At 42.2% G+C, this 26,351-nt stretch overlaps 1 protein-coding gene across 2 annotated transcripts in view; it reads left to right on the top strand.

Moving 5' to 3' along the window:
• RBM20 (RNA binding motif protein 20) overlaps positions 1-26,351 on the top strand; it is a 241,331-nt gene that overhangs the window by 209,614 nt on the left and 5,366 nt on the right. For both annotated transcript variants that reach the window (XM_043986658.1, XM_043986657.1), the window contains exons 8-13: positions 396-475; positions 3,201-3,867; positions 10,048-10,137; positions 11,359-12,022; positions 14,281-14,415; positions 22,054-22,175. In XM_043986658.1, coding sequence (XP_043842593.1) covers positions 396-475; positions 3,201-3,867; positions 10,048-10,137; positions 11,359-12,022; positions 14,281-14,415; positions 22,054-22,175 — 1,758 coding nt within the window. The remainder of the gene's footprint in view (positions 1-395; positions 476-3,200; positions 3,868-10,047; positions 10,138-11,358; positions 12,023-14,280; positions 14,416-22,053; positions 22,176-26,351) is intronic.

Here is a 26,351-nt window from a genome sequence, read left to right as displayed (position 1 = left end):
TAATAGTGGTATTAGTGTTCCTTCATTTTCTGTCTTGGTAGATGGGTACTAACATTAGCACTAATGGGTTAATTTATCAGCAACATTTGAAAATGTTACACATCCATTCTTTTTTTTGTTTTTGTTTTTTTGCAGGGCAATGAGGGTGAAGTGACTTGCCCAGGGTCACACAGCTTGTGTCAAGTGTCTGAGGTCGTATTTGAACTCAGGTCCTCCTGAATCCAGGGCCGGTGCTTTATCTACTATGCCACCTAGCTGCCCCTACACATGCATTCTTTATCACCTTTGTTTCATTTCATTCTTCCTCCTTATAGTGGCCTAAAGGAGTGACCTTATCTTGTAGTCGGGTATTGTCAAAACTTAATTAAAGTTGATTTTTTAAAAATTTTACCTAGAAACCTGGGAAGAATGTTGCAGCCATCATCCAGGACATCCACTCTCAGAGGGAGCGGGACTTGTTCCGGGAAGCAGACAGGTGAGGCATACTTGGCCCGGGACTTGTGGGACAGAGTTGAGCCATGTGGAAAGCAAATTCTGAGCAATCTATAAAATTCGGCCATTTTACATTATAAGGGAAGTTGAACCAGGCAATGAACACCCCAACCATAAATCAAGTTGAGTTTTTGTTTTTACCCTCCCACCCATCCAACATGAGAAAACGGCTTCATGGAAGGAACACCTAAGGCCAGGGTTTTATAAATATTTGGGGCGGGGGACCGTGGGAGATTGTCTCTCCCATCTGTCCTCATGGCCTGCCTAGTCAAAGGTATTATCCAATTTGGAATTTGATGCCCTACACTCTGTCACTCACCCCTTACTTCAGAACTACTACTGCAGTACATATGCCAAAAGCTCCAACATCCACATGAGCTTAGATCCAAATGCAGCTTGTACAATTTTTTTTTTTCATTTTTTGTGGAGCAGTGAGGGTTAAGTGACTTGCCCAGAGTCACACAGCTAGTAAGTGTCAAGTGTCTGAGGCTGGATTTGAACTCAGGTCCTCCTGAATCCAGGGCTGGTGCTTTATCCACTGCACTAGCTAGCTGCTCCCTACAATTTATTTTCAAAGAGAAAGTTAATACATAAATAATACAGTCCATGGGCTGTTAACTTAGGAATGTTATCTGAGCAATTCATTCCTCTACTGGCTAGTTCTATGGTTTATTGAAAATATGCTAATTCTAAGATAGAAGGCTCTCCAAAGCCCTTTAGGAGTTGGATTCAGGCCCTGGCCTTATGTCATTCAATCATCTAACTAAGACTCTGCAGCTTATTTTAGCCCCTCTTCCCATTGACTCTTGTAGGAATTCACTCCTCATGTCCATTGCAGAAAACAACACGAGCAAGTTTTCTTCTCCCTTAGTTTTCCTCTCATTAGCAAGCTTTTAATTCCATGTCCTACCTCAGGCCAATCATAAAAACTTTAGAAACCAGTCCTGTGTTATCCTACAGTCACCCAGCTGACTGATTATTAGAGTAGGATATGCCCCGTAAAGCAAAACAACCAATTTCCCATCACCCAGGAATAAATGCATCCCAGCATCAATTTCATCCTTAGATTTCTCAATGGGAGCATGTTTATACATCACACCCAACTCAAGAAATAACATTCTGGTTTTCTGATGAAAGAATTGACTTTAGCTGAGGACTGCTCTGTGCATAAATTTATCCTTTGGAAAAATATAAAAGTCAGAGGTCCTTTTTGTATGCAAAAGTGGGAAGAAATGGCAGGAAAGAGTCTCTTGTTAGCTTGACTCCTTGGAGCATGTCTACATTCATTTAAAGCTTCAGACGCTTTTTTGTTTTAGTGGTTTCTACCTATAGTCTACTCTCAATTATTTATGCAAGTAGACAGGAATGTAGTTAATACAAGAGAGAGAAACATCCACGAAACATCCATTCTGGGCTTTGGAATGAATTTTTTTTTTTCTCCTAACAGATTTTATCTTTCTGACTCTGTTTGACTTAAGCCAGTATGTCAAGCCAGGATTAAAACTTACCACAGATACAAGCATACTATCATATTTTAAATGGCAGCAATAGCAGTGAGAGACCTGATGTAATGGGATTTGTTTACCATGCTCGGAGTAATGTGGATAATACCCTAATCTCTCTAGTGTTCCTAAATCTCAGGGTTTCTATTGGTTCAGCCAGGTGACTCTAGAAGTAAATGTGAGATCTGAAGGCTGTTCACATAACTATGGTCTTTGTCACCCATAGGCAACTATAGAAAAGTCAGGCCTGCTTCTTTTCGATAAGACCAAGAGTGGCTAGCTTTATGAAAGTATTACAATATTAGAGTGTCAGATATATAATATCTTGTTTAATTATCAAATATTTGTGTAAGGCTGTGTTTATATATTTTATATGTGTGCTTTTAAGAATCTGTGCATTCCTGTGTACTCGTGTGAGAGGCAATGTTATATAGTGAATGGTTCTGGACTTTGAGTCAGAGAGACCTAGGTTTATATCCCACCTTCTTCACTTAGTAGTTCTTTGGACCTTGGGATTCACATAACCTCTCTGGGACTTAGTTTTCTCATCTGTAAAATGAGGCAGTTGGAGTTGATTGCCGCCCCCCTCTATATATACATACACGTGCACATAGTATAAAGATATATAATTATAGAAATCTTATAAATATATAGGTATATGTGGCTATGAAAGAAATAATAAATGAAATATATAAATGTAAATTATATGTGCATATACATGTATACCTGTGTATATACACACATATATATTCTAGTATACACATGTGTACAAATTTGTGAACACATATGTATATGAATGTAAGTGTGCATTCATACATACATATATATGTATGTGTGTGTATATACACATACACACACATACAATTTTTAGTAGGGTCATAGATTTAGAGTTGTAAGAGACCACAGAGGCAATCAATTCCAATTGTCTCATTTTACAAATGAAAAAAGTGAGACCCAGTGAGGTGAAGTGAATTGCCAAAGATTTCATACTTAGCATACAAACACACATGAAGTGGTGTGTCTGACTGCATGAGTGCATATATTTGATATGTTTGATGATATGTATATTCTATGTTTAATAATATGCATATATTTTTAGCATTTATCAGTATATTTATCAGTATTCATGAGAGTATATTTACACGAGCCTCTCTATTTTGGTGTGTATGCACATTTATATACATACACTTCTTTTCTCCTTCACAGATATGGGCCTGAGAGACCCAGGTCTCGAAGTCCAGTGAGCCGCTCGCTTTCCCCGAGATCTCATACTACCAGCTTCACCTCCTGCAGCTCTTCCCACAGCCCCCTGTGCTCTTCACGTGCAGACTGGGGTAATGGTAGAGAATCCTGGGATCAGTCCCCCTATGCCAGGCGAGAGGAAGAGAGGGATCTGACTCACTGGAGGGAAAATGGAGACGACAAGAGGGACAGGACAGACACTTGGGTTCACGATCGGAAACATTACCCGAGGCAACTGGACAAAATTGACTTAGACAGCCGGCTTGAAGGAATGAGGGGACACAGAGACAAATACGTCCGGCCCACTTCCCCTAGCATACTCCACTCTTCGTCTGGTTACAAAGGCCGAGAAGATGGTTATTACCGAAAGGATCCCAAGCTCAAACCTGTCAGATATGTCAAGCAGCCACAGGACAGTCCTGTGAAGTCCAAAAAAAAAGAAGAGACTAGATTAAGAGAAAGACACGCCCACTGTGAGGACTCAGGGAAGGAAGACATTTTGGAGCCCAAGGACAACAGGACCTCAGAGAATGCCAAGGCCAAACAGAGCGAGAAAAATAAAACCACAAAACCTGACAGAAGTCAGGAGGGAGAAACGGACACAGAAGAGAACAAAGCGGCAGAGATTGAGGTAATACGTGTTCCCACCTCCACTGCCGAGGAGGTGGGACAGGAGAACCCGGTTCTGAATGTGTTTTGATCTGGTGAGAATGAGTTTTTGGTAGGGCCTCGGAATCACTTGATGCAGAGTTTTTCTGCAGCCCTGTTTGTACAGGGTGGAGTTACAGTGAGGTGTGTGCACCCACACACTGAGCCAAGTGAGATTAGATCTTCCATCCACACGGCCCTCCCTCCCACCAAAAGTGTTGACCAATCTTAGTGCTTCAGAGAAAGGAGGTAAAGGAAAGAAGCAGCCACCTCCCACAGAATTATTATTGTCCACCCCCGTGGCCTCAGTGTGTTTTCCTAGACACGGTTAATTGCCTGCTCTGTTTTACTTCTCTTTTCAAAAGACGTGGCAATTACACGGCCCCTTTCATCCAGGGTTCTCAAAGGGCTGAGGTAGCACAGCTTCAGTTCACACAGTGAGTCAAGGGGAAGTCTTGAAGTTCCATGCTTTATAGCCTAACCACTGACCTCTCCTGATGTCTAAAACCTGCTCAGTGTGTCTAGGTGTAGTGGTGGGTACAGAGGAGTTTTGTTTTTGTTTTTGTTTTTTTTAGTGAGGCAATTGGGGTGAAGTGACTTGCCCAGGGTCACACAGCTAGTAAGTGTTAATTAAGTGTCTGAGGCCGTTTTTGAACTCAGGTCCTCCTGACTCCAGGGCCGGTGCTCTATCCAGTGCGCCACCTAGCTGCCCCAGAGTTTTTACATAAGGAAGATGATTGGGTTTTTTCCCCTCTGAGTTGTCTATTTCTCCATATTCCACACCTTAACCCCACATTAGGTGTCCTAAGAGCTATATCCATGGGCCCGATAACCATTGAGGCTTTGTACACAGGTACAGCACCAAGAGAAGCATCTCTAGGGGACAGAAAATTGGGATGATGCCTCAAGGCCTCTCATTTTGAGGAGACCTCAGCACACAAGCACACCAGGGGGCAGCTAGCTAGCAGGAAGGAAGGTAGCTTCTGGCAGGCAGGAAGGTGGCTTCTACCAGCTGGTACCAACAAGGAATTGCTTCTCTCTCACATGGATAATGGGAATGTCATTCTCTCTGACAGTCTTCCAGCCCTACAACTGTACTCTATTCTGCTTCTTGGTGACTTTCTTTAGGAGTGCTCAGATTCTTATTTCTCCCCCATCCAGTGCTGGTTTGCTCTGGGCCTTGGACCTCTTTGTATTTATCATGCCTAGGCTGAGGCTCCATCTATAGTGGTTGCTCAGCAAAGACTGGTTAATAAAAACACCTTTACATCAGCTTTCTTCATACTTCCTTACCAATCCATGTCCTGTCTCTAAGGAAGGAGTAACTATGTTTCTAAGCCTGACCTTCACCCATCCATCCCATAACTTTTCTTGCAAGGAACAATTCTGGCCTGTGTTCATTCTGCCAGTGCATATGCCCATTGACCAAGAGGAGGTCAAAGAGTCTTTGAAATTGCTTCCCTCAACTGGAATAAAGCAGGGCTAAATCTAACTTTTTGGGATAATAGCTGAAGCCTACCTGGGCTTCAGAACTGAGCAGAGATTGGATATCAGGTGCTGTGAGAAAAAGCCCTAGTCCATCCCAACATGATTATTTCATAGGGAGAGAGCAGGTTTGCATTTTCTGGTTTCTTATTCATTCTAAGGTTTTATTTCTTTCCTGTGCCTCTGCCTCTCCTTACTCCCACCCTCACCCCTTTTCATTGATCACTGATTTTCTTTCTTCAGCAAAGACAGAAGGATAACCAGGGCCAATATGGCCCTTAGCTGGTTAGCATGTTTTCAGTTTGTTTTTAATTAGACTCACAGCTCCACCCTTACCACAAAACGGCCCCTTAGGCAGCTGGCCATATACCTCTAAACACCTGCTGATTTGCCTTCTCAACCAAAGGTCCCCCACCCTTCGTTCCTAGTAGAGTTGGGGATCTGAATTCCACATAGGCCTTTGTAGCTTCAGAGTCAGCAGGGATCACGAGATAATGTTCTCAGAGAAGGAGGTCATCTGGTCTGTCTTATCTTACAGATGAGAAAACAGAAGGTCCGGGAAGTTTAAATAACTTTTCTAAGGTCACACCACTGGTAAAGGAGGCAGATTTCAAATTGAGGCCTTCTGATTCCAAATTAAAATACACTCTCTATGGCATGCTACTTCTTAAGGGGTGCCCCTGATGTGGTCCACAGCTCCTGCTGTGCCTTTCTGATGTAGGAGAAAAACTTTTGACCCCTTTTCAATTTGCCTTTCCTAACTATTTATCTGTCATTCCTCTGTTTATTTGTCCTGGGCCATGCATATTACCCTGAGACTCAGAAGTACCTCAAGAAAGCACTAGAAACATCTGAAGAAGAAGAAAAGCAGAATACTAGGTCGACTCTGCCACAATAATGAAGGCTGATAGCCCCGTCATACTCTCCCCAAGCTAAAAAAAAATTTGTAGTCCCTGCAAACTACATTGAGTAGCTATGGAAAATTTTTAGAAAGAGATCAAGCATTATATAACATCCATTGATCAAATAATAAAGCTTCATGCAAATTTCAACAGGCACATGAGACATATGTTAAGTGCATACAAAATTTTACATATATTTTTGTATAGATATGCATATGTGCATGCATATCAATTGTGACCCCATTATAAAATACAATAGATCTTATAAGAGTGTTACAGACCACAGATTTTTAAGGGTTCACATAAGTGATCTTTTCTGCATTCTGTTGCCTAAGTGCCATCACATACCAGATTATCTGGATGCAAAGGAAACAGGTGAGCCAAGAAACATATTTAAGCTACGCCAATAACATCATCTCTATCTTCAGGCCCCCCCCCACCCCTCGACCTCCAATAACTGCACAGTCATCTGATCACTCATACCCAACATAGATCCTAGACTCATGCCTGCCTTGGTATTGACACATCCCCAAAGCACAACTGGTTAGTTCACCACAAGGTTCACACCTTGTTGCAAAAGATCAAAAACTGCCCAGATGGACCCTCCCAAAAGTATTTTGCCATCTAGAAATGAGCCTCTGAACTACATATACTCCAGTTTAATCTTAGAGGTTTCTCAGTAATTTAATATTTTCTATTGCATGTGCTCTTCTCCAGAGAGTTTTTTTTTCTTTTAGGAGCATCAGAATCTGGCTTTTTTTAAAAAGAAAAATGTTTTCCTGGTGGTATGTAGTAACAGACCTTTAAGCATTTGATAGCTAGTTGGCTCAGTGGATAGAGCGCTATACCTGAAGTTGAGGAAGACCTGAGTTTGAATCTACCCTCAGACACTAAGTATATGATCCTGAGTAAGTCACCTCACCCTCTGACTGCCTTAATTTTCTCACCTAGAAAAAAAATGGATAATAATAGTACTTACCTCCCAGGGTTGTTGTGAGGATAAAATAATATTTGTAGAGTGCTTTGTAAAATATAAAACTCTACATAAATGTTAGATAATATTATTATTATTATTGTTATTATTATTAAAACACAGAATTTCTTATCCAGGCTAGTAATAAGCAGAGATGAGACTATTATCCCAGCCCCTTTGGCAAGAGAATAGTTATATGTTTCACCTCCAAGTGAGTGCTTTTTGCTTCCAAAATGTTTCAGTCTCTGTCCCTGAAAAAGACTCAAAACACTAAAGGGGAAATTTCTGTAGTCTGAAAACATTTCTAATCAGCTTCTGTGGCAAGTACAGCTACTAGTAGTTACCATCAGATCATAGGCTCATGGGCCAGAGATGTAAGAGCAGCTCTTTCTGTTCTGTCTTTGATCTTAGTTGCAACCTAACTAAAACTTAACAAGAGCCTGTTTTGTTGTGCTTAGCATCTATCATGAGCTTCTGCTTATTCTGGATTTAATTTATACCACACATTTGTATGTATCCGTAGTTACTTGACCTTGCTTTAGTCACCTATATCATTTGTCTATTGAAATCCAAAATGGTCAGCTTTGCAGTTTCATTAAATAACTTTCTCCTTTTCCTCACTGGAATCATGTGTATTTATCCTTGGAAATTAATTCTTTTTTTTTCTTTTTTTGTTTTTGTTTTTGTTTTTGTGGGGCAATGAGGGTTAAGTGACTTGCCCAGGATCACACAGCTAGTAAATGTCAAATGCCTGAATCGGATTTGAACTCAGGTCCTCCTGAATCCAGGGCTGGTGCTTTATCCACTGCGCCACCTAGCTGCCCCAGAAATTAATTCTTAAGAATGTTCCATCATTCTTGAGTCAGTATCCCCTGCAGCTCATAGAAAATTATCTCTCATGTCTCTGAATTTTTTTTTAAGAAATCTACTCTCCAGGGGCAGCTGGGTGGCGCAGTGGATAAAGCACCAGCCCTGGATTCAGGAGGACCTGAGTTCAAATCTGGCCTCAGGCATTTGACATTTACTAGCTGTGTGACCCTGGGCAAGTCACTTAACTCTCATTGCCCTGCAAAAAAGGGGGAAAAAAAGAAAGAAAAGAAAAGAAATCTACTCTCCTAGAGTCTGAGTGAGCTTTAGACTACTAAGATTTCCCATATTTCCATATCATGAGCTTTAAAATGTCATGACTACTTCTATATCAGGTTACCATTATTTTTACATCAACCAGTTCCTTGTGATTGTTCACTATCAAATTCAGAATAGCAACTTACCTCGTTGTTTCTCCCACCTTTTAAAGAATGAAATTATCATCAATGAAAGCCTAGAATTTAATTTATCAATTCTGACTTTTTTCAAAAGAGTGTACCAGTAGATGTCCAGATTGTTGAAGTTCCCAGATCACCAGGTTTCTTGTCTATTTCTAGAACTCTTTACTTTTTTCCTTTTTGTCCTTACAATCTGGAAAATAGCATCATTGTAATATTGCTTCCATGTCTCCTAATTGATCATTACCCAAATGCTCTCTACCATGCTTTCCCCCCTTTGATTCCTGGACTTACTTCTTCATGTGAGTAAATCTTCTAAATAGACAATCCTGTTCCACCATTCTTTTAATCCAGTTTTTCATTTTGAATAAGGCATGCCCTTATGCTGTTATATATCTCTGAGGGAGATTTTTACTTTCTTGAACTAAGGTCTCTAACTCACTTTATTATCTGACCTTTGTACATTTCTGTAAAGATATGGGAGGTCATTGTCTCCTGGTAATTATCAGGCCCCTCTGCTGATTATTCTGTCATATTGCCTCCCCTTCTTTCCACTATAATGTTCACCTTAAAGTCAGGTATCAGGATTGTGAAGCAAAGACCTCAGGCAAAAACTCTCCCTCATAATCCAAGATGGATTTAGAGGTATCAGGGGAAAGATACCAGTCAGGTTCCAATTCTTTCCCAAGCCTAATTTGTGTGCCGAGATGGAGCAGCTCAGGGAACTGAAAATGATCTGCACAGTCTTTTAATCTGAACTCATCCTCACCTAAGAGTTTCTGGAGAAGTGTTCTTACTTAAGGGGCTGACGAAATGATTTGTTAGACCTGGGAAAATGCCCTTGGGATCCTGGGAAGCTATTTTGGGGACTTTGGCGGGGGGGATTCAGGCTGACTTCTTCTGTGGGCTTGTATTTTTAATTAGATAGGACAGAGATAGGTCACTGTTAAAAGAGGTGTAACAGTGGCAGAAGAAAGAGGGGAGAGAGTATGGGTAGTGTAGAGTCATTATCCAGCATAGGTATTGGCTGGTGGGGTATAGGCTGGATGACTGCCACTTTGTCACCCGGACTATGCCAAGCGATAGTTCTTAGAATCAGGAAGTATCAGATGACCTGAATAATTCTAATTCACTCAACAACCCTGGAAAGGATACTTTAATATAGGTGAGGGGTTCTTAACCTTTTATATGCTTATGTCACAGACTCCTGTGGCACTCTCATGAAACTGAAGTCCCCCTTCTCAAAATAATGTTTTAAATGCTTAAAATAGAATTCATAGTATTATAAAAGAAACCAATCATGTTGAAATAGTTACCAAAATATTTTTTAAAAGAAGCACATAGACTCTAGGTTATGAAGAACTTCTGATTTAGGCTCACTCTGCCCACATGTGCTACCTCATATGTGAAAATGGCACCATTTGTTATTGGAGACTTAACCTGAAGGTGTTTTTTCAATTCACATTTCCACTGCCCCTTTGTCCCTCCAGTTCCCATTGTTGATGTTGTTTGTTTTGTCCTATCTTTGTTCCTGTAAGCTTGGGAAAGAAGAACAGGAAGCTTTGGAGGAGAGTGCCCAATTTATGAAAACAGAAGATTCTGATGCAGCAAATGAAAGGAAAGAGAAGGTAACACTTATCTGAGATACAACCAGTTTACCCAAATCCATCCACAATCTAGTAATGGTCTTTTCCCCAATGGGAAATGTGACACCCATGCTAAGCAGCCATCCTCATTTATCCCCCCCGCATTTCTTTCTGAATGAAGTCTATTCATATAATACTTCCCTTCAAACACACATGGACACACATGCATACACATGCATACACATGTGCACATATCCAACCAAACTTTGAGAGATAGATTTCTCCTGAAATCTTTGCTTCACACTCCTGACAGTTGGCTGTAGTCATTGAGAAAATGTGTGCTAAAAAATACCGTAAGGCTTAAAAGACCATCTTGCCAAAATAAAATTTCAAGTAACAGGACCCATTGACTACAGTGAACCTAGATAATAACCCGACAAGTCCCAGATATCATTTGTAATGCTATTGATTATTTTATATAATTTGAGTGAAAAATCCAGTTACAGTTCCCGCCCACACACACACACACACACACACACACACACACACACACACACACACACCCAGTCTGCTGCTTCTGAGGCACAAAGCAATGTCCTTGGAAACTGTCCAGCTTCATAACTTTCCAGTCATAAGTTGATGTCAGATGAGGCAGATATCAGTATCTGTGGCAGGAGAAAACTGATCTCCTGAGTCTGCTCTCCCAGTGTTTAGGCTATACTGGAACACTAAGAAAAGTGATTTCAAAAGTAGCAAAAGTGAAAAATATGCACGTACATTTTTGCCCACAGAGGCAGGAGGTATTTGCAGGATTTTGATAGCTATTTGTGCCCAAATGCCTATCAAAATGATGCCCACTGTCACAAGAAGATAACTCAGACAAGTTGGAGTTTTAAAACTTTTGTTTATGATATCTTAATGGGTAGTTAAAATATGTTACTTTAAACCTAATAGTTGAAGCGTTTCTGGCTTTTTCCAGTTCTAGTGGTGTTTAGGGGTTCAGAGTATAGCCAAGTGACTTTTAGAAACACCAAGGGAAATACAACACTCTTTAAGCAATGCATGGCCTGCAGTGTGGGGCTTGAAAGGTTTAGTGCTACTGAATTACCAAGTAATTCTTTCCAGTTCAAATTAGAAGAACACTCGGTCACTCTGCCTAGAGCTTTCCCTGTAGGCACAGTTAGAGCACTTTGGCCAGTCTCTTCGACTGCTAAGGTCAATTCATAAGCCATCTTCTGATCAACGTTCAACGTTTTTATACAGGAACAAGATTGGGAAAGTGGAAGTGAGGTGGAGGGGGAGAGCTGGTACCCTACCAATATGGAAGAACTTGTTACAGTGGATGAGGTGGGGGAAGAGGAGGACTTTATCATGGAGCCAGACATCACAGAACTGGAGGAGATCGTGCCAGTTGGGCAGAAGGACAAGACCTGCCCTGAAATATTTCCCTGTGGGATGACCCCTCTAGACCTGAACACTGATCATGGGGAATTAGCCAAGGAGGCAGGTGAATCTGCTACTGGCGGAGCTGCTGAAATCAGATTCGAGCCGGACAGAGAAAGTGCTGTCTCCAGGAGCCATTCTGATGAAATGGGGCTTGAAGGGCAGACGAGCATAAATCTAGACACTGAGAAGAAGCCAGCTGAGCCTGAGGAAGATAGCTTTCCTAAAGATCCAGATCGCCACAAGGAGGAAAGAAAGGGAGCTGAAAACTCAGATGTTCGCCCAGTCCCCACGTCACAGAAAATGTCTTCCCAAGAGCCAGCAGAGGAGGGGGGGACACAGTCTGGTCTTTTCCTAGATGATTGTAAGCTGATGGGATCCCCTAAAAATGAAACACAGGAAGGCAGCAAACCAGAGGAGAAGCCCAGCTCCCACACAGAGACCAGCAACCAAAGCCAGACTTGCCAAGAAATGTTGACTGAGGGTAACTACTAACTTTTTCTCATAGACTTTCTAACTATAGAGGACTGTAAACACAGGAGTTTTGCAGGCTGCTATTAACATTGCTAATAATATTGCTAATAGCATGGACTGCCTTATAAGTAATTTAGTAAAAGAAGAAAGCTTCCATAAGCCGAGGAAAACTCTTAAAGGCTTTTAGACAAATGGTGTAAAGGAAATAGGATAGGAGGCAATGAGTTTTCTGGGAGTCATGGTCAGACAGGATGGTCTCCTTTGAGTTCACATGAGCCCAGATGAACTCCTGCTAAAATTAGTTTAGATTATCAGTGAAAACAGCAACAGTTCCTGCAGATCAGCTAACAGCCTGGCCTCTCTTGTGTCTCCATGGCACAAGTCCACATGGGCAATCCTGGGGCAGCTATTTCTGAACTGTATTTTTGAACTCATAAGGAAGGAAGGGGGTGGAAGAAGAGGATGGGGAAGGGGAATTGGAAGCAGTGCTCATTGCAAAGTTTGTTCCTTTGTTCCCTCTTGCCCCCATCCCAGAATGAGAGCCCACTAGGGTCTGGGAGTGGGTCAGACCTTGTTCTGTGATCTGTTCCCACATCTGTCCAGTGTGGCCTAGTGGGGAGAGCACTTGAGTCTGAGTCCCATATATGCCATCTAATAAAACATTTAAATTTTTTAGCTTTTGGTTCCCTCGCCTCTAAAATGAGGGAGATGGATGAGACGATCTCGCCAGTCCTTCCCTACAAGCTCTGATATTCTGTGATTCTTTGATTTGGTAGAGGGAGGCAGTACAGTGACTTGGAGTCACAGTCTCTGAGTTTGAATCCTGGCACTGCCACTTCCTACCTGTGGAACTTGAGATAAATCACTTGCCCTCCCACTCTGCTGCCTAGGGAATCAGTTAAGCTTTCTAGGCTTCAGTTTTTGCAAATGCCAAATGAGAGAGTTGGGCTAGATTGTCTCTGAGGCCCCTTCCAAGTTCAAATCCAGCCTCAAACACTTAACAGCTGTGGGACCCTGGACAAGTCACTTAAGCCTCTATTTGCCTCAGTATCCTCTTTAAAATGGGGATAAAGAAGGGGCAGCTAAGTGGCACAGTGAATAAAGCACCAGCCCTGGATTCAGGAGGACCTGAGTTCAAATCTGGCCTCAGACACTTGACACTTACTAGCTGTGTGACCCTGGGCAAGTCACTTAACCCTCATTGCCCCGCAAAAAATGCCCCCCCAAAAAACAAAAAAAATGGGAATAAAGATAGCACCTACCTCCCAGGGTTGTTGTAAGGATTAAATGAGATAATATTGTTCCATGAGGTAATGGATGCAGTACGACCATGCTGGGTCCTAGAGTGTCATAAAGTTTGTTTTCAAATAGATTGAGCCTCACCTTACCCATAGCACACAGTTGTAGGCATGAGGACAGACTAAATAAATGAGAACCAGAAGCCAGCGAGGAAAGGGAGAATATTCCTTAAATGTTTCATAGTGATTCTAACTAAAGATGCACTGGAAAGCAGCCAGTTAGCATCCCAAAGACTAATCGAAAAACCCTTCAAATTCATCACTAGCTGCTTCTCTGCCTGGTGGGAGAGGAGGAGAACCAGCTCAGAGCAGGGCATTCCAAGTCATTCTCAGGGTGGTCTGGGCCGTTTCTACCAGTTCGGTTTTTGGATCTCTGTGGAGACCACTACAGAGAGGCCGTCCTGTTGCTGCAGAAAACCCAGGACATGGCACGGCCTAGAATAAAGGTGGGGCCGACTTTCTGAAACACCTTCCTTTGCTTGGGCCTTCTTTGACTCTGTCGGCATAGGCCTGAACATGCATCTGGCATGATTGGCTTGTTATCTCACATAGCATTTAGAGTTCACCTTCAGAAATGATGCTTGACAGGGTTGGGGCAAGAATGTTAAATGTGGGGATGAGAGAATGATCTTTTCCCCTCTCCATTGCTTGCAAAGAGGCAGACAGTACTGAACTATGCTGTGAGTGTGTTGATACCGCCAGAGCTGTACACAGCCCTCTCTCCTTGAGAAACAGAATGAAAAGATAGGTCAGCATTGCAGTGTGCATGCTGTTGTCTTGACATGGGGGGAAAAGATCTTAATTAAGGTGCTTTGGTTCCAAATCGCAATCATTTGCCAGGTTCCCTGTGATTAAGCAGCCTAGGTGACCATTGGCCAGTCACCCAGTGTATAGGCTATAGATGAATTGCAGGAAGCTTTCATGCCATGATATGTTTTGTGAATTATCCATATCCGCTTATATTTTCCAGAAAACTCCAGATTCACAGAAATCCAGTCCTTGGAGATGAGCTCATTGGCCTATAGTGAGATGGAGACGAAACAGCCCCATCCGTTGCCTTCCTGGGAACCAGAGGATGTGTTCAGTGAACTTAGCATTCCTCTTGGTAGGTTGTATACAGGGCTCCTGCTTAGAAGGTAATGGTGTGAGCTGGAAGTTCTGGGATAACATCTAAGGGGACCTTGAGCAATTCTTTGCAGCTTTGGCAACAACCTGGGTTTATAAGGTGATATTTAGCATTGCTTGCATTTCTCATCTCTTGATGATTGAGAAGACGCTTCATGGGAACAGATTGTCAGAACCTAAGAACTCCTGTGAGTCAAGGCTAAAGTGTCTCTCCTTTAGGATGTCTGTGCTTTCATTCCTAAGTAAACCAAGGCAGTGAATTTAGACCTTGTACAGGGAGGAGAGAGGGGATCTTTACCTTCAATAAAGAAACTAGGACACAGACTTCTAACAGATATTTCCCACATGCACACAGAGAAGCCTGAGGGAACAGTCTCTCCAAAGGGAGATAGCATGGTATGGTGGGAGGAACTTGAATTACATGAGTCAGGCTACCTAGGTCCTAATCCTGTATCCAGTTACTCTTTTCTGTTAACTTTCTGGAAAGTCACTTCCTTCTCTACGTCTCAGTCTTCTCATCTATAAAATGAGGAACCTGGTATTCATCTCTAGGGGTCCTTTCCAGATCTAAAGTCTGGTGATATGTGAATAATGTTGCTGGTATCACTTCAGGCAGAAATAGGAAAATATCGCCAAAAGTGTTTTTTTTAAATGAGTGCAATACAGATAATACATTCACTATTGGTAGAATGATGACCACTTGGCCAATATGGGGAGCTATCTGACTAACCTGGCAGGATTTCTATTTTTCATTGACTTAAACAATGCTTTGCTCTTATTTTTTTTTCTTCCCTCAGTTGTACAGTTTTGATTGTGTTGGGTTCAGTATAAGAATGATCTGTTTCTTACTCACTTTGAAGCGGTCAGTCTGCTATCAGTCAAAGGAAAGAGTGCTGGATTTGGCATTAAAGGACTTCAGTTTGAAGTCACTTGTCGTCTCTAGGCCTCAGTTGTCAAACAAGTATATAAAACAAGAAGCCTGGACTAGATGATGTCTAAGGTCCCTTTGGGCTATAGGGTAAAAACAAACAAACAAAAGAATATAATAAAATATTCTGAACTTGTAGTATTCCAAGATGGTTACCTCTGTCCCTAGTTCCGAACAGTGGAACTTCTAGCTATGGATGTCAGATTTTGGGAGGGGGTGGAAAAGATTCCAGAGAATTCATTCATTGAACAATATCTGTTGAACATAATAATGTGCTAAGCACTGGAGGGAGGAGGGATGGGAATACTATCATAAAGTATATTACATGGTCATCAATGGAACTTGGGAAGGCTAGTTAGAAAGAAAAAACATAAATATGTGAAAAGTTAAGAAGTAATACACTAGTTTGCCTGTGTATAGCTTGTACTTTTGAAAGCACTTTCATATCCATTACCTCACAGTTAACCTTGACAGAGGCTCAGAAAAGGTGAAATGCCTTACCCAAGGTCACACAACAAATGATTCCTAAAAGTTAATACACTGTTCTTTTCACTTGATTCTACCACTTTGCTTCCTCTTTTTCTTCACAGGAAGAAAGAAAAATAAGTCTTGTGGGAGGTGGTGTGAAAAGTCATATGTTCCTTGGGGATTAGTAGTGTGTCAGGGAAATACAGCAAGCAACCTGTAGTCTGACTCAAGTCCCCATTAAAGTAGAGGAAAGCAGAAACATTGGGGATTGGTGAAAGGTTCCAATACATGGGGAGGAGGCACTACCATTTTGCTGGTCAGCCCTACTCTGGTTGAGGCATGCTGGCAGGAATGGTCACAGTCTGGCACTTCCTAACTGGGAGAAGCTCAGTCCCCAAATGCTTATTCTCTCAATTCAGTAGCAGGTTTATTAACTGAGACTAACATATAATTACCTCCATTCGGGGAGCTCTTATTGGACAACACTTGTAGCTTTAATTATTGCAGTTAATAGAGGCTGAAAATGGAAGCAAAAGTTGCTCCATATATGCTTCTCCACACCTTATGTAACTGGCTCTTATTATGATAATGTCCTTGTACATTGCTAACTTCTTTATAGGCCTTTCCAGTGCGTCACAAAGCAATCGTGTTTACATCTATAATGCCTACAGCCAACTCTCAATTATGTAGAGGGTGAATTACTTAGAGTGTGACTATTCTCCACACCCCATGCTCTTTTCCTTTCCCTCGGCTTCCTTCTCAGGGCCATCTTACCACTCAATAGTGCTGGCACAGGTGGGCAGGACAAGGGGAATAAGATATTCAATTCACATTACACCATTAGGCACCTTGGCTCTAGTGAAAGAATAGGTGTGGAAGGAAACAAATTAAGGTTAGCAAGACTGACTCCTGTCAGGATGGGTGAGGGAAAATGCATAGACTGAAGTTATCTGTGAATTATCTCCATACAACATCAAAAATTGACTTTATTCCTTGGATACTACAAATCAAGAAATGTTTTCTGTGTACCATCTGAATACCAGTCATAGGAGCTCTGGGAGACATAAAATTAGTACTTAATCCTGGGCAGATAGGAAGGAAGGAAGAAAGAAAGAAAGAAAAAGGAAGAAAGAGAGAAAAAGAATAGTTAAACATATACTAGGATATGTGCCAAGCATTGTGCTAAGTGCTAGGAATACAAATATAAAAGACAGTCTTTTCCTTCATGGAACCTGAGTTTTAATGGGGCAACCAATACATATTGAGGAGTGGTGACCAAGGAAGGGAATTTTGTTTACGGAAGTCACAAGGTGGTTAGTGGAGCCAGAAGGGCAGGCCCTGGGGCATGCCCTTTCTACAAATAATGCCAATGTTATTTTGACTACTGTTCCCAGGTAGAAAAGGGGATGAGTGTGCATGTCTTGTGAACTGGGGCTAGGTACATAAGATGAGTTCTAAACAATGAGGACCATGTGACCTCAGGGCAGGACCTAGAAGTTGGCCTCAGAGGGTGCAGGAGGTTTAACCGACAGCAACAGTCAATAAGCCCAGCACTCAGTGAGCAGTAAATGAATGCTGCAGGAATTCCTAAAGGGGAGCTCTAGGTGTGTTTGGTTGGCCTGGAAGGCTTGCTGGAGCATGAAACTTGGAGCTGAACCTTAGCATAGGACTCAGATAAGCAAAGAGGAGGAGAGGGAGCACTCAGCAGGGGAAAGAGTTTTTGTGTAGACTAGGAGGCTGGAGTGAATATTACAATAATAATAGATTACAAAACTATAGAGCTTTATAGCTACTATCACTTTACTTACATTATCTCAGTCGATCTTCACAACCCCTGAAAGGAGGTGGAGCAGGTGCATTTATAATGAGTCGTTTCCAGATGGAAATGGAGAGTAATGGAGAAGCAGAAGGTTTGGGCTTGTGTTCTCTGGGTGACCTTGGGCAGGTAACTTCACCCTTTAAAGCCTCAGAAATCATGTGTAAAATGAAGATAATAATACAGCAACTTGGTGAGACTGTTGTGAAGAAAATCTTAAAGTGCAAGTTATTATTTGTGATTTGCCCAGAGTCTCACAGTGAGCAAATATTCCATCACCAAGCCACAGTTGATGGGCATTCCTTTGATTTCCAATTCTTAGCCATCACAAAAAGAACTGCTATAAATATTTTTGTACAAATAGGTCTTTTTTTCTTTTGGGATGTCTTTGGGATATAAACCTAGCAGTGGTATTGCTGGATCAAAGGGTATACACACAGTTATATAGCCCTTTGGGCATAGTTCCAAGTTGAAGAGCTCACATTTGATAGGAGGAATGAATATTTACACATCTGAGTAGTTATGTAATAAATACAAGGTAATTTTGTTGGGTAGATATGCTTGCATCTGGACGCATGTAGGAGATGGTCTTTGAGTTGAGGTTGAAAGAAGCAAGGGGTTCTAAAGTTTGCATTGATTCTTAGAGGACATAGGGAGAAATTGGAGTTTATTGATCATGTGAGAGACATTGAGAGGCCTGTGCTTAAGGGATGTCATTTTGGAAGCTGCAGGGTTGATAGATTAGAGAGAGGAGAGATCCAAGACCTTTTTCAATAATAGCAGAGTGCCCCGCCCTGATATGGAGAGGAGACCAGGAGGAAGGAGCTAAGTCCAGTCGGAACTGATTGTGTATGTAGGAAAATAGTGGGAGATCTTCAAATGCACATTCTCTAAGAAAGACCAGAGGCTTCATTTGGGGTGCCACTCAGCCCAGAGAGAAAGAGGAATGGATGTCTGAGGGTGTGCTTCTGATTATGTTCCTCGCCCTTCTCTTAGAGGATGATAATAAATAATAAGAAAAGGGGGCAGCTAGGTGGCACAGTGGATAAAGCACTGGCCCTGTATTCAGGAGGACCTGAGTTCAAATCTGGCTTCAGACACTTACTAGCTGTGTGACCCTGGGCAAGTCACTTAACCCTCATTGCCCTGGGGGGGAAAAAAAGAAAATAATAAATAGCAAGAAAAGAAATGCTTGGTGATCTGAACCGGTTGTGTGTCTTGCTATATGCTGTTGCCTAATAGAAATGGTTTGCTGTGTTTTGTTACTAGTCTTCCTTTTGTTTAGATGAGATGTTATTGGGTATGTGATGATAGATGATAGACTCAATGTATCTTATCTATCAGGCCCCTCTCACCTCTGGGACCAGGCTGGGTGGTGTCACAAATGCAGCCTCAGGTCTTTCCAATAGAATGTGCTTTTGCATATCTCCTCCTCCATTCCTACTGACACAATCTGTTCCAATCAGACTAGAGGAAGAGCTCAGTACAACCTAGTAGAGAATAATGAAGAAATCTCAAATTGATCACTGTCACCTGCCACCCACCAGCCTAGGGGATAAAGCTTAACCTGAGGCTGCACAAACCTAGACATCACTGCTTCCTGTTCCGTTCCATTTCCTGTGGGTTGTGTAGTTGGGGATGGCTAGGGCTGTGGGAGAGAGAGACAGAGAGACAGAGAGACACGGAAAGACAGACACTGAGGGACAGAGAGTAAGAGAGAAAATCAGTCTTTCTGGATGACAGTACATAAGTGGGTGATTTATCAGCTGACTTACCTGAGAGCCAGAAAAGCATTTCCACCCTTAGGAAGAGCGGTTATCAGTACCACTTGCAGTCCAATATCAGGGAAAGTCAATCCAGCTGACAAGTTCCCAGGATCCAACCCAAAAGATAGTCAAAGCTGACGTTAAGGTTTTGCACTTAGGTGACTGAGTGAATGCTAGTGATGCTGTCAGAAATGGGGGGTGGGGTGGTCAGCAGAGGGCATGTCTTGGAGAAGAAAAGAAATCCTTTTGGGACATAACTGATTTTGGAATGGCTTCCGTATATGCAGGTATAATTTCTGATGGGCAGTTAAAATTCAGGCATGATATTGGGGATAGAGGTGTAGATTCTTACTCATTAGGCCATGAATATACCTGAGATGGCCAAGGAAGAAGAGTGCAGAGCCAGGAGAGAAGGTGAGGACGGGACCTTAAGGAAGAATCCAGCAAAAATCTAGAGAGGAGTGGACATAGAGATCGCAGCCATAGCTAACATTTGTAGAGCAGTTGTGATTTGCAGGTAACTTTTACACGTTTTCTGTGATCCTTACAACAACCCTGTGAGGTAGGGGCTATTATTAGGACCTCCGTTTTACAAGTAAGTGAGTCTAAGCTTCAGTGCTTTGCCCACAGTCCCACAGCTAGTGTGGGTCTGAGACAAGGTTTGAACACAGGTTTTCCTGACTCCAGGGGCAGCAGGGCTGTATCCACTATGCTCCCTTTGTGCAGTGGGATATTCACAAAGGACAAAGACATAATATGTTTTACTCCCCAATGCTTTCCATCTCCTATCAGACTCCAAGGGGTAAATGCTATTTTTGTGTTTGGGTTTTTGCAGGGCAGTGAGGGTTAAGTGACTTGCCCAGGGTCACACAGCTAGTAAGTGTCAAGTGTCTGAGGCCAGGTTTGAACTCAGGTCCTCCTGAATCCAGGGCCAGTGCTTTATCCACTGCACTACCTAGCTGCCTCTTTCGGTTTTTTGTTGTTGTTGTTTGGGTTTGCGTTTGGGTTTTTTTGTTTTTGTTTGCTATTTTTGAAGTGGAGAAAAATTAATTTGCTAATTGCAAGCCTGGAATTCTTATCTATTCCCCTTGGCTCTGGGATATACTGACAATCCCTCCTGCTTAGGTGAACAGGAGAACAGTCACTTAAAGCCCTCCATAACTTGCACACAATGCACAGCTGTTTAGCAACTGGCTCAGAGCCATTTTAGTTTTGGATAATGCTCCCTGCCTGGTGTCAAGAGGCTCCAGAAGCCAATGTCCTATGGATGATCTCCTTGCCACCCATGCATATTTTCTACCTTCTATAGTCATGGGGATGATGTATCTCAGACCCTGCAGATGAAAGTGCTGGAGATAATAGAGATGAAAAACAGGTGTCCTCTGATGGCTGGAAGCTTTTCTTTTCCTTAGAGAAGAATTTGAAGGGAGATCCAGGGAGTTTCCCAACCCTTATATTTGTATAATACTTTTTTTTTTTTTTTAGTGAGGCAATTGGGGTTAAGTGACTTGCCCAGGATCACACAGCTAGTAAGTGTTAAGTGTCTGAGGCCGGATTTGAACTCAGGTACTCCTGACTCCAGGGCCGGTGCTCTATCCATTGCGCCACCTAGCTGCCCCTGTATAATACTTTATAATTTTCAAATCCCTCTCTACTAGAACCCATTTCTCCTGACTCGGAGCCCAATAGTCTTTCTACTATTTACTAATAGGAGTGTTTATTATGGCAGATTGGATAGAGTGCTTAATTTACTGGTTGTATGACCCTGGGTGAGTCACTTAAACTTTCTCAGACTCAGGTAGATAGAGCAGTGGACCTGGAATCAGGAAGACCTGAGTTTACATCCTGTCATGGATATTTACTTGGGCAGATCACTTGACCAATGTCTGCCTTGGTTTCCTCATTTATAAGTCGGGGGTCATAACACCTACCTCTAAGGATTACTGCAAGGATAAAATGTATAAGTGACATTGTAAGGGAAAATATATATATTACAAGGATATATTTATAACGTGTTTTGCAAACCATTAAAGCTCTCTATACAGGCTAGCTATTATTATTAGGCAAACTTTTGACTTTATTCCTCCCATCCATGGCTTCCACAATTTCACATTTGCTGAGTACCTACTATGTGCAGAGGCAGAGTACATAGGGAATAAATGTGACTCAATCCCTTTCCTCACTGAGCCTACAGATTAGTAAAGAAAGATAAGGTCCAGGCACAAAAGACTATAATAGCAGGAAGAACATGATAAGACCCAAGGAGAGGTACAAAGTACTGTGGGAATTAGGCAGAGAGAGAGATCATATCAGGTTGGGGGAATGAGGGAAAGCTTCTTAAAAGAGGTGACATTAAGTTAGTCACAACTTGTTTAGGCCTCATTTTTTTTCATCTGTAAAATGAAGATAGTAACCCCTATCCTATCTACCTCACAGGTGAGGATTAAGTAAAATAATGAATGTCAGTGTAAGCACTTTGTAAACTTGAAAGCATTACACAAATATAAATTATCCTTGTTTTTCCTGGGGGGTTGCAAAAATTTGTCAGAACCCTGGACAGGCTCAAGCCTAACCAGGCACTGGGGACGAGATGAAACTTTGCCATATTTCTAACATATTTCCTTCCCTGTTCTTGGACAGGAGTGGAGTTTGTGGTGCCCAGGACGGGGTTTTACTGCAAATTGTGTGGTCTTTTCTACACTAATGAGGAGACAGCAAAGACAAGCCACTGTCGCAGTTCTATCCACTACAGAAACCTGCAGGTAAGAAAGAGGCTTTGTTGACCTTAGAGACCTTGGCAGAAGTCTGGGGCTCTTCCCAGGAGTGCAGTGGGGCATCATGCCTTCCCCCATTCCAGTTCTCCCTCTCTCGTCAAAGCCCCAGGGAGCTCAGACTTATTAAGGAAAGGGAGCATGTGTCTGCCCCAAATCGCCCTAAACACACCGAACTGGTTCCTTATGAAGAAGCTGCACGCTAGATTATCACAGAGATGCCCTCAATTCTAAAGGTGATTTATAAGGTCATCTCTGCCATGTTCTCTGCATTCCCACCCCACCCCCAATTAAATCCCAGGTTTGCTCAATGGGAAATCAGTGGGATCATGTAATTTTAGTTAGAAAAGTAGTAGTTTGTTGAAATAAACTGAAAGGGACCCAAAGGTCATGGAGTCCAGCCCCTTCATTTTACAGATGAAAATGCCGGGGCCCACAGAAGATTTTCCCAAGGCCACACAGGTAGTAAGGAACAGAGGTAGGATTCAGACCCAAGAATTCTGATTCAAAATTTAGTGCTTTCCACGCTACACGGGCGGGCAAGTTCTTCCAGTTTGGGCTGCAAATCATGACACTAAAATCCATTGCTAACAATTCCTACAGAATACTGCAGACCCCACATGGCAAGTCAATTCACTTTTTCAACTCTGAGGTGACTGCTAGCTGCAAGTTCCCTTCCTCCTTTCCCAACAAATAAGGAAAGCATTTATAGGTTAGAAAAGAGTCATAATTAAAACACAGCCTCTTTTCACAAGTGAAAAGGGGTATGACATATTTGATCATAACAACAGAGTCCCTGCTCTGTAACAAGGTGGAAGGAGGGGAAATGAAAACACAGTTTGAGACTTTGAGACAAAAGAGAGACAGTGTAAGATCTCCTGAGAGAGAGAGGATGTCACAGAAAGAGTGCTGGATTAGGAGTCAAGAGAAACATGGATTTGATTGCAGCCTATGCTGTCATATGACCCCAGGCAAGTCCTTAATCTTTCTAAGCCTCAATTTTCTAATCAGTAAATTAGGGATAATACTAATGCCTACATCACTGTTTTGAGCAATGATTCTCAGAGATCCCCTGGGAGTTCCCAAGACCCTTTCAGGGGGCCTACCAGGTCAAAACTATTTTTTTAAATAATAATACTGAGGTGTTTTAATTTCTAATATGGTAAATATTGGTAGATGTAACGTGCATAAACAAAAGCTCTTTGGAGGAGGGTCTTTGATATTTTTTAAGAGTGTTAAGGGGTCCTGAGACCAAAAAGTTTGAAAATCAGGGGTTTTGAGGATCAAATGAAATAATGTATGTAAAATGCTTTGCAAACCCTAAATCAGTTCTATGTATGTTGTCAGCAGTTGTTACCATTCTTAAGAATTAATATTATTCATTGTTTAGTTTCCACAAAACAATTCCACTAAAGTATTAACAATTTCATTCTCAACAGAACCTTAAGTTGTTGGATGAGCTTTTGAAGGCCCATCTAGCCTAACTATATATTTCTGCTTAGCAATCAAGCTACATTCGATGTTTTGAAAAGTTGGCTTCTGATGTTGTCTGAGGCAGTCCCCTGTTACACCTCTTTAGTAGAAAGCAGTCTGTGTCAGAGGCCAGAAGGCTCTCAAACAGCAGGAGACCTGTAGCTATTTCTACTCTAGACTACTTGGGTTATGTGATCTCACCTAAGGCACCACTAGTGACCTGGTGGCAGCTTACCCTAATTGCCAAGTGACCATCAGCAGCATCGTTCATGAAGGGCTATTTGATCCCTGTCCAAAAATTAGAAGTAATTTGTCATCTCAATTTCAATTCCTGAAAACAGCTGCTTTGAAGGTAAGGGATCCCTGGGGTTCCTACTAAACTATAAGCTTCATGACGGCAGGAATTATGTGTTATCTCAAAATTATGTGTTATCTAATGACTGAACACGGTGCTTCCCACACAGCAGTTGAGTAAGGGTTTTACAAATAAGTGAGCCAGTGAATGAATCATGCCAAGGTCTTGCTGCCAGCCCAAGCCTCCCATATGGTCAGGGAAAGTTGAGGGTGATAGCCTGCTTCAATTGAATTGAACTGGATAGTCCTTGTTAGTAATCTCAAAATAACATCTGCCCCCAACCTATTCCTTGACTCTCTACCTCCAAAAGATGTGGCAATCGGCCTCTGAGCACAGGACTCTTTTCCTGGACTCCCCAGGTGGTATAACCAGCTTTCCAAAGGAATCTGGAGAAATTCTTATGATACTGGACCCCTGGGCAGATTTTTTAGCAGAGACGTGGGGTAGGGATTAGGAGGGGTACACAAGTCCCTGGAGTTTACTGAAATCTTCATCTCTGATTCCCTACAGTTTAAATTCCTCTTTCAAAGCCACCTGGGCATCTTCCTCAGGCCTCCTAGAGAGTTTTCTGTAGCTGCAATTTTCATGATATTTTCTATGTGGTTTTGCCACCCCTAAACTGCATGTGTGAGACATGCAAGGCAGAGGAACAGGTGTCAGTTCTCTCTTCGTTTAAAATAAGACAGGTTGTGATTAGCCCTGCCCTTCTCCCCGTGTAGCAGGGAGTATGTGCACAATACAGAGCTTGTACTTAAGGGGAGAAAAGGAGGAAGGGGGAGAATGTGTCCTGGTCAGTAGAACCCCCAGGGACTGGGAGAGGGCTATGGCTTCATCCTTTCACTATGGTAGACTGACCCTAGCCAGACTAAACGGTCAGACACATGCACTCTTGTTATAGTTCCAAGGACACTAGTGCTGTGAACCATTGTGAACGACAAATGGATCCAGTTACAGACCTGGAAGCAAACATTTGCTTTGCCCTGGTCCCCAGGGGGCATGAAGAGCCTCAGAAAAGTTGTCCTTCTACATCATTCTTGTATCGTAGCCTGTCTTTGGTGTATGGCTACACATGGAAATGTGCTCCATCCAGCTCTGTTGACTTTGTCATTGGTGTAACCTGTCTGCCTCCCCCATCCATTGTGGTATGCACTTTAGGGTAGTGATGAGTCCTAGCTTTATGTATGCTCCTTTAGCTTTACAAAGTACTGTCAAATCCATTTTCTGGTTTGACCCTCAGGACAATCCTGGGAGGTATTTTTGATACTCTTTCTCTCAGGTCAGCCTGGGCCCTTCCACATGATGGGGGCCCCAGGAGGAATTCACCAATAGGGAAAGGGGTAGATACCATTTTTTTTACAGATGAGGAAACTAAGGCTCAGAGAGGTAAAAGAGACTTGCCTTGAGTCACTCAGATAATAAATGGATGCTTCTGACTTCTAGTCCATTGCTCATCAGCACCTGGCATGATCAGAGCACTGGATGAAGAACCACCAGTTTCCTTATTATCCCTCATTTTACCAAAGGAGAGGGCCTCAACAACAGCTCAGGCAAGCCTGAATGATAGCCAATGTTTGGGAAGGTTCCAGACAGATCTTTGAATGTTCAGGCAAAATACCCAAGGATAAGAAAACATCTCAAATATTCAAAACAAAATAATAACAACAACAAAACCCAAACTAGGCAAGTTACTAGTAATGTTAAGGATTTGGGGTCGAGGTCTCCTACCCTGCCCACTGGTCCTCTTTACCTGTACCAATAAGAATTAAGTGATAAAGGCCTCACACTGTGTCTCATCATAACTAAATTAGCCCATTCCCACTCCTATGTCCCCTCAAGAGACAAAGTGCTATTCGACTAAACAGTGAATTCACATTTTCCCTTCTCTTTAAAATATGGATATCCCAGTCAAATGACTTCAGCAGATAGTTTAGAAGTAGGATGAAGACAGGACATGAAGTAAAATTTACCGACTCTTCAGTGATATGCCATCCTTTGACTAGGGATCTCCTGGGTCCAAAGAGAAGAGAGGTTTATGGAAGCATAAAATATAGTCAATAGGCATTTACTATAAGCACTTATTATGTTCCAGGTACTGGCCTAAGTACTTAGGGTATAAATAAAGACAAAAAAATAAATAAAACAAAACCCTCAAGCATAGACTATACAGGGATCATCTGACTTAGAGCTGAAAAGGACTTTGGAGAGCATATGGTCCCAGAGACTAGTAGAAGATAATGTCTGAAAAAGTAGAGTACTACCAAATGAATGGTTGATCAGTAGACTCTTATTAAGTCTCTTCTGTATGCAGGGTACTGTGATCGGGCACTGGGAAGACTCAA

Source organism: Dromiciops gliroides, chromosome 2, assembly GCF_019393635.1.
Source record: "Dromiciops gliroides isolate mDroGli1 chromosome 2, mDroGli1.pri, whole genome shotgun sequence".
Classification (NCBI taxonomy): domain Eukaryota; kingdom Metazoa; phylum Chordata; class Mammalia; order Microbiotheria; family Microbiotheriidae; genus Dromiciops; species Dromiciops gliroides.
Note: the sequence above shows the minus strand (reverse complement) of the source record. Positions and strands in the feature narration are given on the sequence as shown.